We start from the raw sequence: 10,790 nt of genomic DNA, 5'->3' as shown, positions 1-10,790 counted from the left end.
GGAGAAAAGGGCAAAAAATTACTCTTTAGAATAAGCTATGTCAAAAGTTATTGTTATGGAAAAAATAAACTTTTTGCCAAAGCAACTGCTTTGCTACCTTAACAGCAACAGTATTTGTTAGCATTAGTTATAGCTGGTTTGCATTCTTGCTTTTTCTTGTGTTATCCCACATGGACAAGATACAAATGGAAAACCTTCATTAGAACTTAAAGTCATTTAGATTAATGACACATTTCTAGCCTGTTCTTTTGTATGTTTTATGTCCTTAGAACTAAAAACCTTCACAGTTTAATGAGATTTAAGATTCCTTATGCTTATTTCTGCAGGCACCCTAGACAAACATGTAGAACTAGAGAAACTCGTAGCCAACTTCCTTGGTGTGGAAGATGCTATGGTGTTTGGCATGGGCTTTGCAACTAACTCAATGAATATTCCAGCCCTTGTTGGGAAGGTGAGTACTTCCTTAAGAAACACATAGAACAAGCATTTATTAATTGTTTTAACAACTGTTGTAGTATTCTGGGCACACATTAAATGGAAAGACTTGATCGAGGAACAAAGCTTGATATCAGGAATGCATGAGTCATGAGGCTGATAACCCTGTCACCCTAAATATGCTCCTTCATAATTTTTTCTAGCTCTGGGTGTTGCTATCACACATACTTAACACGTGTTTAAGGGTAAATGATATGGTTGTTTAGCTTCTCTTAATGAAGTTGCTTCTCCATAAAAAGTAAGCGAATGTTGCATCCCATGTCTCAGGTGTGGGATGAAGTATTTGGGCTACTTGTAGAGATATTGCCCAGCTACTTGTGGTGAAATACGATGATTACGATATTTTTTACAACTTTTCAGAAAAGAGAAAGCACAGTGTTTAACATTCCTGATGAACAGACCTCCATCCAGCCCTGCAAAGAAAACTGGCAGCAAATGCAAGTCTAAAGTAGTGACCATATGACAAAAGTTGGGTTCTTTATTTGGCATCGAAGGGACTTCCTCTCTGATTTGGGGTACCTAACAAAAAGGCGTGAAAATCTATCATCCTGTCAATCACAACTCCTGACCTAAGAAGCAGTTATACAGCACTGTTAGCTGGGAAAGTGGGTAGATCCTCTTTAGTTCATGAAAGTGTGAAATGGTATGAAGTGTGTTATGCAAGTGTGAAACAGTATTTCCCTCTTGGTGGAGGTGGAATGAACTCACTGTGTGGTGTATGAGCAAGATTTCTTCTGAAGCACCAGCCTAGAGGTGAAGTCACTTCTTCACTCACCGGTGAAGATAATCCAGCTTTTGCAAGAGATTTCTAGAATACATGTATGCAGGGTTTGGGCAGGGAGAATTGCTTCAGCTGCTCAGAACATGAACATCAATCTGCAATGGTGCTGGAGAAGTTGTCCAGCAATTTCAAAGGGAACAGATAAAATAACAGAGAATCAATAAAGGTAAATTTATGAAATTGCAGACATACATAACAGCATAAGACACTTGTCCCTTGCTTAGCTATAAAATAGTTTTCCCTCACTTAGCTGGCCTCATGTGGAGACTCAGGCCTCTGTCAGGTGGGATATTTAGATATAAGTAGCACATATAAAGATATTATTCTATGTATTATATAGAATGTACCTATAACAGCTTAGTATATATTACTATTATAATATATTATATATATTACAGTTATTATGTAATTGCCCTATGTTGTGAAGATTTATTCCTAAATTTTCCTCTATAATTAAGCCTAGCAGCTACATTTTCTTGTCAAGATGCATATACTCTTATCGTTATTTCTGCTTACCAGTCTTTAGGCAGATCTGTGTGAGTACCTCTCAATTTAGGCATAATCTGTGTTGCCAAAATAAGTGTTTACGTAATGTTGTATTGTCCTTTGGGTAATGAAACCACAGCATAAGATATGTAATAGAAAGCAGAGCTAAATTATGGTTCCAGCTTGAATTTCAACTGTGAATCCTGGCTCCTGTTAATATAATATACAAAATTATTTCTCCTGCATTTCTACTTTAGTTTCTAAAAATAAAATCAGTTCTCAACTGAGTTAATTAATGAAAAACATACTACAGGTGAACTATATATGCATTTACCAGAGAAAGACTCTTTCTGATGTCTGGGCTCCACTCGCATCTTAATAGAAGTGGGATTTGTGAGGCATCAATCTGTCCTGATCTCATTTCTGCAGCCCAAAGTGCTGATGCCCATCCAGCCTAAGTATTACTCTTCCTTACATTACTGTCATGCAGCATTTATATATGGGGTAGTGACTGCATTTTCCTTGCAATACAAAATAGATTGTGGACAGGGGATAGAGGAAGTGACATCACTTGATTTTACTATAAAGTATTCAATCTCTGTTAGGGTTATTCACCATTTTCCCATTACAAGAAATATTTGGCCCCTTTGCACCACCTGGGAATGCCTGAGAATCTGATCCCATAGTTTCTACTTACCTTTGCAGTGGGTCCTGGCACCTTCAGAAAAGTGGCAGAAAATCCAGTTCATGTTTAATGCTTACAGCTCAATTGATGCAATGCTATATCATAGACATGTGTATGCTGACACACACATGCGTGCATGTCAACAGCCTCCGAGATCATGCAGATGCTTATTGTACTCCTTCTCCACAGGGCTGCCTCATTTTAAGTGATGAGTTGAACCACACTTCTCTCGTTCTTGGTGCGAGGCTTTCAGGTGCTACTATTAGAATCTTCAAGCATAATAGTGAGTATTGAAGTTGGAAATATTTAGAGACAGAGTTGTTCACACTTCAAAGGCAAGAATGTTTCCTTTCAATGACAGAAGGATTAACTGTTCAATATTATGAGTGATTTCTGATTGGGAAAAATTAATAGTGTAATATTATAATTGTTATTGTGCATTATTTGAGTCATCAGGTTCAACCTTAATTTCAAAATCCAGAGTCTTAATCTCATTGCTGTCTTTTTGACATGCTAAGTGACTGTGTGCTGTCATAAGGGTTTTATTGTTATTGTCTCTATAGCCAAAGTAGTACAAAGATACTTACAAAAACATACGCCGTATCCCATGCCTCTGTTTCTAGAAGGTTCAGTGCAACTAGTTACATTAATGGGGTATTACTTTGAAACAGTTACCCTGAATTCCCAGGTGGCTATACCCAAGATGCAGATGGTTATATCAAGAGCATCATCCCAAATATTCTTTGAAGTATAATTTTAGTATAGAAATCACACATTAACTTTGCAATCATATAATTATCTTCTAAAATACTCATGCTTTTTATTTTTATTTAGTTAATGCTTCTGTGGTCACTGTCAGAGACATTGTCATTGGCTTTGATGACAAGAGCTTGTTATTTTCCCATATTCCCTGTTGCAATTCCCCTTTCCATCCCCGTTGCTTCCACCAGGCAGTGATTGCAGGAGAGGTAAAGAAGCTAGAGAAGTGGTGAGGAATGAGAAAAGAGGTCTGATTACCTTTGTTAATAGCTAATACAGGCCCTTCTCTTTATTAAGTGTTGTGTACAGCCCTGAGGTGAGCAAAAATTAAATATGCATATGCTGTAAAAGGCCTAAGGATCTGTTGGAATAAAAAGCACACTATAATTATAGTATAAGGTGTTGTTATAATTAATATCTATTCATAATTTGGGCAAGAAGCAATTTCTGAAGATCATTCAAGAATTAAAGATCATCTGAACCCAAATACTTTATAGAAGTAATTATTCATAGATTAGCCTGTAGCACACCCCAACTTGGTTCACTTCCACAAATCTGGATATGCTAGGCATGACTGCTATACCAGTCTTTTCTCAACTGTTCCTTAGTTTGTTCAGTATATGCCTTATCCCATTTGAATGGGTTTGCATCATACCTTGTGAGATGACATCTCACTACCCAAATCCAAATGTTCTCAGCCTCTCCACCCATCTGTGCTGTGTGCAGCCCAGCTGCCTTGTGTCACTTACCACAGCATTTCAAAGAACATTCCAGTTTGAGGAGTGTATTACTCTCAACTGCTAAGGAAGCATAGAAGGCATCACTTTGAGCTGTCATTCTTGCTTTAAGGAATTTGGTCTCTAACCATCCCCTAATATTTCATTCTGCTCCCAAGAAGCTGATACCTCACCAACCTCTGCTTGCACTTATGATAAATTAAAGCTGATGTTCTCTTGTGAATAATATATGAACCTAAAAATAATAATGACTTGTCCAAAAAGCATTAATCCAGCAATCCAAAATGTAGGCAGTCTCTTTAAGAGTCTCAGAAAACATCAGTGGAAGCCCATCCAGGGTGCTTTGGAAAAATTCGTTGCTTTCTAGATTAGAGTTCCAATTTGCCAAAGTCAGTCTTGTATGCCATTTCCAAGACATCACCTTAGCTTATTTCAAAATGAAACTGTGGAAACTTGTGCAAATACTGTTTGGAATTTGAGTGTCTGCTTTTGTCATCGCGATTTTGTAGGCCTTGAGACTTAGAACCTAAATTGCATTTAGAGAACACTTCATGTGAAGCAGCTTCACACATTCATGCTCTCTCAGCCCATTGTGAGTCTCTCAGTATGATAGTTTTATGGTGAGAAAGTTCTTTCTTTTGAATATTTCCATAATCATACCCATGAGTTACACAAGCTTTTAAATCACATGTGCAGAAATGTACGTGTGTGCCTTTTGCTTTGGAGAAAACTGCATGTGTATTGGGGGAGGATAGCAGTGGAAAGCATACTCCAGCAGGACTGCTTTTGTGGGATACATAGTTTCAGCCAAAATGAAGTAGACAATATTGTTCTCTGTGGATCTGTCAGAGAGTAGTATAATAGGAGCTAATAGAGCAAATAAATTAAGGACACACATAACCAAAACTTCCAGCTTGTGCTGGGAAGGTTCTCTTCAGTTAGGCAGGTGCTTGTTTGTTTTCTTAGATCAGAGCTGTGTTGCTTATGCTCCGAGATTATCCTTCTAGCTAATGTGTGGATATATGGCATATATACACACATGCACACGCATGCCCAAATTGTCAGAGTATGATAGCGCTGTCATGGTCATGCTTATGAACAGGGGAATTAAGCCATTATCGATGCCATACTGCTTGATGCAAAAGTGATGCTGTATTGGCCCTGTGGATGAATAGAAAACTTTGCACCTTGAGTTACCAACTGAAGATCTTTAATAAACATTAATTTCAGCATCAGGTAGTAATGTGTTTTGTCTTCTTTTTTAAAATCCTTCTCCTCTCTCTAGTAGAAAAAGGCAATACTCTCCGCATCTTCTTTCCAAGGACAAGGCATTGTTGTGTGTAATTTAATATAAGGAAATCCATGACCCTTTAAAAGAGCTTGGCCCTGGGCATCAACTGGAGGATGTTACTGTGTCAAAGGCTTGACTAGGGCCCTTTGATGAGCAGTTGGAACAATTCTCCACCAAGATGCATAAAGAAAAATCAAATCTGAGTCTTATCCCAAAGAGGATTAGGGCTTAATGTGCATTTCATTCTTACTTGTATGTGCAGAGCCAAGTAGTGAGCTGGCATGAGTTGGCTCATCTTCTTCTGAGCTGTGCCAAGTTACACACACATGCTGTTTGACCCAGTATTGCCCTACACTAAAGACAATAAAAGAGATGCCAGGCGGTACGACCACTAGTGCCTGAGACATGCTTTCTCTGTAGGAGAATAAAAAACAAATGCAAATCAGGCAGCAGATTTTGAAGTTACCTTTTTGCTTTTAGAATGCAGCTTGAGAAAACAGGCTTTTTTCCATGCTCCTTGTTGCTTACATCAGCCTCTTTTGAAATGCTTTGTAATGCCCTTGATAAAACTGTCTAAAACATATTTACTTTGGCTCTGACTTCCTTGGTTGCACATGTGCAGAAGAGACAGTGGGAGAAGGGTGAGGTGTGAATGTTTGTTGCAGTTATTATAATTGGTTGTCAAAATGAGGAGGAATAATTATGTACAATTTAGTGAAGCAATAGTATGTTTTCTGAACCAGCAACTTCCTGAATATTATACAAAAAACATGCACAGGTGTGTGCTAGTAAATTCTCTCTCTACAAGCTTGGCATTGTAAATCTCTTTCCCCCTCCCTTTTTTCCCCCCTGTTAAGGAAGAACTATTTTTAAAAGAAAAGTTATGAGAAACTTTGTTCTATGATAAAAACATTTCACAGAAAAGAGAGTAAAACCTGACATTTTGAACTTGCTACTGAAGCACATTCATCTTTCAAAGGCTATCCTGTAGCTAATTTTGTAAAACCACGTTATTTCGAAGCATATAATCTGAATTACTGGATCTATTTGTCATTACACAAAAGTAAATAATTATGCTTATTTCATTAGTAAGCTAAAAAATAATCTCTACCTATTACCTTAATTATGTGTAATGCATTCTTACAAAAGTTAATGAAATACTACTTCGATAAATGGGTAGCTGTCCTAGGCATTACATTTTTCACCAAAAAATCTGAATAGCTTTTCTAGAACAGGTGAAATTGTCAGACATCTATGCTTCTCCTAAGTAAAATAAAAAGCATCTGGGTATTTCCTCCTATTGACAAAGACATTGCACAGGTGTATGAGAAGTTTTTTAAGCCTTAAGGTGAATAATAGAACAAAAATGTGCTGTGGACCTATAAGTCCACTTTTATTTGGACACAGGAATGTGCCCTGTATCCTGCCTCCCAGTGGACAATCCCTTTCTTGTAAACTGACAGGAATTTACAGGCCTGGGCTGAGAGAAATGCACAGACACACACCTACAGAGGATCTATGTGAGAGAAATTTAGGAGAATACTCCATTTCAGCCCTATAACTAAAAACTACTGAGCAGGGCATTCCCTTCCTGTGGGGTCTCATTAGCAGTATAGCTAGTCTTCACCCTGGCAGGGGCACACCAGTATGCCACAGGGTATTTGGCCTTTAAGTGACTTTTTCTGTTCCAGGAACTTGTGAGTTTTTGTGGATGCAAAGCTCAGCTGCCTCAAGCCCCTGCTCTGATGAATGGGTGTAGGAGGATTTTATTTTATTTATTTTAGGACCTGAGCAGTCCTAAATTTATGCAGTAGTGGTTTTAGTACACTAAAGTCATTCTGATCTGCCCATAAAGCATCTCCCTTTTGTCTCCCCCACTGTGGTGTGGGCACCATTCCAGTTACCATTTCCTAGGCAGTGATTTGTTTGGGAAGCTAGAAGAGAGCTGCATTTCTAGACTTAAAATGCAGCCAGCAGCACAGTTCAACAACTAGTATGCAGTGGGAGGAAGGTGGGAGACTAAAACGTCTCCCTGCCTCTGTGGCAGTAGCAGCCTGGCCTTGGCTAGTTTTGTTTCAGAGGGTGTCTGATGTTACTCTTACCAGGCCTGGGCTCCAGGGACCCTCTCCCACCCTCCCCAAGTGACCCACATGGAGGTCCTTCATCTATGTGGGGGTTATACTCTTGGATGTTTTAATTTCCTGGCCCAGGGAGAGATGACTTATCACCTGTTCTTTTTTATTCCATTTCTTTCTATTTATTTTCTGATTTTTATTAATATAATATATTTTTCAGAACCTATGGCCTTTATCTTGGTTAAATGTTGGCCAAAATCCCTTGACCCTTCCAATAAAACTTGAAAAGCAAAACCAAATAGCTAACCACTAATCAGCTTGTGATTTTATCAAGAGTTTTCTGTCACAGCAATTCTGGGTCTTGGTATCAGGTACAGCAGTTTTGGGTCTTATACTGATATCAGGTGAGAGCCTATCTTTGTTTATTCAATGGACGGATGAGTGTGTTACTGACTACATCCAAGTGAATTCTTTTCATATCAGTATAAAAAGGTGCTGTGCAAGGCTTAGGATTTGTTTTTTCTTTCTAGTTCTACTACATTTTTTCCATATAACATCAAGCAGCTCAATTGCATACACATTTTTAGGTTTAAATTTGCAACTGCATGAGCAATCTGTGGGAATGTCATGACCATGCGCAGAAATCAGGCCATGTGGAAGAAAAATTTCCAGTTCTCTTCATTGCAAGGGCACTTCAACACACAATCAGAACAAGCAATGCTACAAGGAGGGGAGGCAATTGCAAGGCAGAATGAAGCACCCTGGTTAGATGAAAATCTGGCCTCTAATGTGCTGCTTGAATCCACATGTGAAATGGGAATCACAGTAATACATTCCTAGTTCCAAGAACGCACCTTTTCAGATTGTTGTGAAAGCAGTAAGGAGTTTTCTGGATTCTCATAAATCAGGTGGTTGATGACAAAAGTGTCATGCATGTGTGAGCTGTTCAGGCTTCCATACAAAATATAGTTTCCTGCTTGGACAACAGTTGTGAATTTATGTTAGTCCAACTCTGGCATTTCTCAGTCTACTCAGTCAAATTAATGCTTTGGAGTTCAGATGTGTGTGCCATGAAGACACATTAAAGAGAAAACACGGCTACTGGGAGGAGTTGCAGTTAACACTGAAAGAACTTTTAGGCAACAGAAGGCCCTAATCTTTCAGTGCAAATGTATTCGCTAGCAAGAAAGAAGGAAAGAAGAGAAAAAAAGAAGTGTAAAACTGTAAGTGTATGCCTTTAAGCAAGCAAGCAAACAAAATAGGGGGGAAATGAAAGAGGTAAATGAACAGGTAAAAATTAGAAAAAAATATTTTGGTTGCAAAATCAAAAAGAGTTTGCAGTGCCTTAGTACAAGATGGTCCCTTAATTTATTTACTTTTTTCCAAAGGAGTAAGTGGCCCTTGAATTTTAGAAGGGAGGGCAGTGTTATAGCTGCTATTACAGAGCAGGATGAAAAGCACATTACCCACTAAGGTTTTGTCCTCCTTGGAGCCTCTGGCCACTATCAGAGACAAGATTATTGCACCAGATAGGTGGACTGCAGCCTAATCCAGTTTGGCGTGTACTTCCCTGTGACACATACTGATGCTGCCACAGAGAGGAGACTGGTATATCCTGCTCTTAGCATGCTGTGTCTGCATTTGCCCTCTCTGATTTGAGGAAGCTGTGTCTGACTTGCCAAGCGTCAATAGGAAGCTTTCTTGAGTGAGTGGTCTTTACTTTCACAGAGATAAATATTTATTGAGGGTCAGGGAGGGGAGTCTCAAGACTGTTACTGTGGCTGCAGTGCAGTAATCACCACTCCCACCACCCCACTCCAAACAAAGATGTTCAAAGCTGATAATTTCAGGGAAATTACTCTAAAGATGCTTTTGCTATTCAGAGCTGTGCCAGCAGTCAGGGACTTTTCAAAGACCAGTTTTCACTAGAATGAAAACCACTTTCTACAGTCCTGCAGTTACTGTTTAGATCAACAAAGCTATTGTGGTGGTTTCCTTTTGTTGCGTAAGGGATCTGCAAGGAGGGACAGCATTGGGGCTAGCCACTTGAGTCACCCACAAAAGGACAGTGACCAGGAAAGGTACCAGTGGAGGGAGAGCAAGAGAGGAGGCAGCAGGTGCTGCAGCAGACACACTGCAGCAGGGGAGAGGTGGTTGCATGGGAGGCTGAGAAGGGACAAATGGCTACAGAATCCGCATGAACTTGCATGAGAGTGCAAAATGGAGAAACTGAAAATGGGAGTGGCACACAAGGTGAAGGAAAGAGGAATGTGATAAGGGTAGTAGTAGCCTGTTTATTTTAATTAAAAAGAATTCAGCTGACATCACGCAGGAGATTTCCAGCCCACTCAGAGGAATGGTGATGACATCCCCAGCATTGCAATGTAAGGATGAGAGGTGGAGACACTGTGTCTCCCTGCGAGGAGGCACTGAGCATGGCTGGGAGAGGGCAGGGACCCCTCCGGGAGCCTGAAGTGCCACCTGCACTGGAGGCAGCGTGACACGGATGCCCACCCAGGTCCAGGCTCGCTTCAACCCACTGGCAGTTTGTGGTGTTGGTATTTCTGTTGAAGTAGCTCTGAAGGGTCCCAAGCAAAGATTATGCAAGTCTATATTAAATACTAAAAAACCGAAGTGATCCACTATTCCCACTTAGGAAACTTTATCCTCCTTATGTAGACAATATGGTATAGGGAGAATGTGACAACTGAGACAAGGATAGATTTGGTTGTGCTTTGACTAATTAATCAAGTGAAATTCTTAATACCACCTCCTGGGCTGGTGAATGGTTATTAGCCATTACTGCTGAAAAGCCTGGGCTGGTGATGGTCAAACAAGGCAGGACAGATATTTTCCCTATAACTGGTTATTCAAGATGGGCTCGTGCAATTTGTCATCTCAATTTCCCAGTGTTTCACAGTCTAACTGTATTTAATGGGCAAATAATTTGGTATCCGAAAGTCACTTGGGGTTGCGCTGTTTTTTTTTTTCCTGGCATACAGTATATCCCACTTTCTGCAAAGTCTAAGCACAAACACATGGAGAGCACTGCATCCTCACTTTGAACAACAGAAGCAGCCTTTTGGGGCAAAGATAAAAGGGAACAGATTTTCTCTTCCTCCCAATTTCCCCTTTCCAAATGAGGCACTACAAAAACAGAGTAAAAAGGTCAGTAAAATCCATTTGCACCTAAACAAATTATGTGTTGACTGTTACAGGCTTAAGGAAGGGTCACACACACGTTTTTTTCAGAATGAGACATGAAAACCACAGTGAGATAGCCCTCATCCTGCAAACAGACTTGTCCTTAGCCTGTATTCCGGCAAGACTATGTAATGCATAAAGTCAGGAAAGCTCATCCCACTGAGAGGTTCTTCCCTGTCTGTGGTCACATGTTCCACACCAGTTTGGTCAGAAAAGCTATTCGCACCCATGTATTTGTTTAAACAGCTCTGTTAAGCAGAATTATATACATTTCACT

General features: G+C 39.7%; 1 protein-coding gene across 1 annotated transcript in view; it reads left to right on the top strand.

Annotated features, from left to right (window-relative positions):
- Positions 1 to 326: 326 nt before the first annotated feature.
- LOC104470997 (serine palmitoyltransferase 3-like) overlaps positions 327 to 10,790 on the top strand; it is a gene marked incomplete at both ends in the record, with an annotated part of 21,802 nt that continues 11,338 nt past the window's right edge. Inside the window, 2 exons of the mRNA XM_010086154.1 lie at positions 327 to 451; positions 2,637 to 2,730. Coding sequence (XP_010084456.1) covers positions 327 to 451; positions 2,637 to 2,730 — 219 coding nt within the window. The remainder of the gene's footprint in view (positions 452 to 2,636; positions 2,731 to 10,790) is intronic.

The sequence above is a fragment of the Pterocles gutturalis genome, unplaced genomic scaffold, assembly GCF_000699245.1.
Source record: "Pterocles gutturalis isolate BGI_N339 unplaced genomic scaffold, ASM69924v1 scaffold50160, whole genome shotgun sequence".
NCBI classification, from domain to species: domain Eukaryota; kingdom Metazoa; phylum Chordata; class Aves; order Pterocliformes; family Pteroclidae; genus Pterocles; species Pterocles gutturalis.
This window is presented reverse-complemented; position numbering and strand designations above follow the sequence as displayed.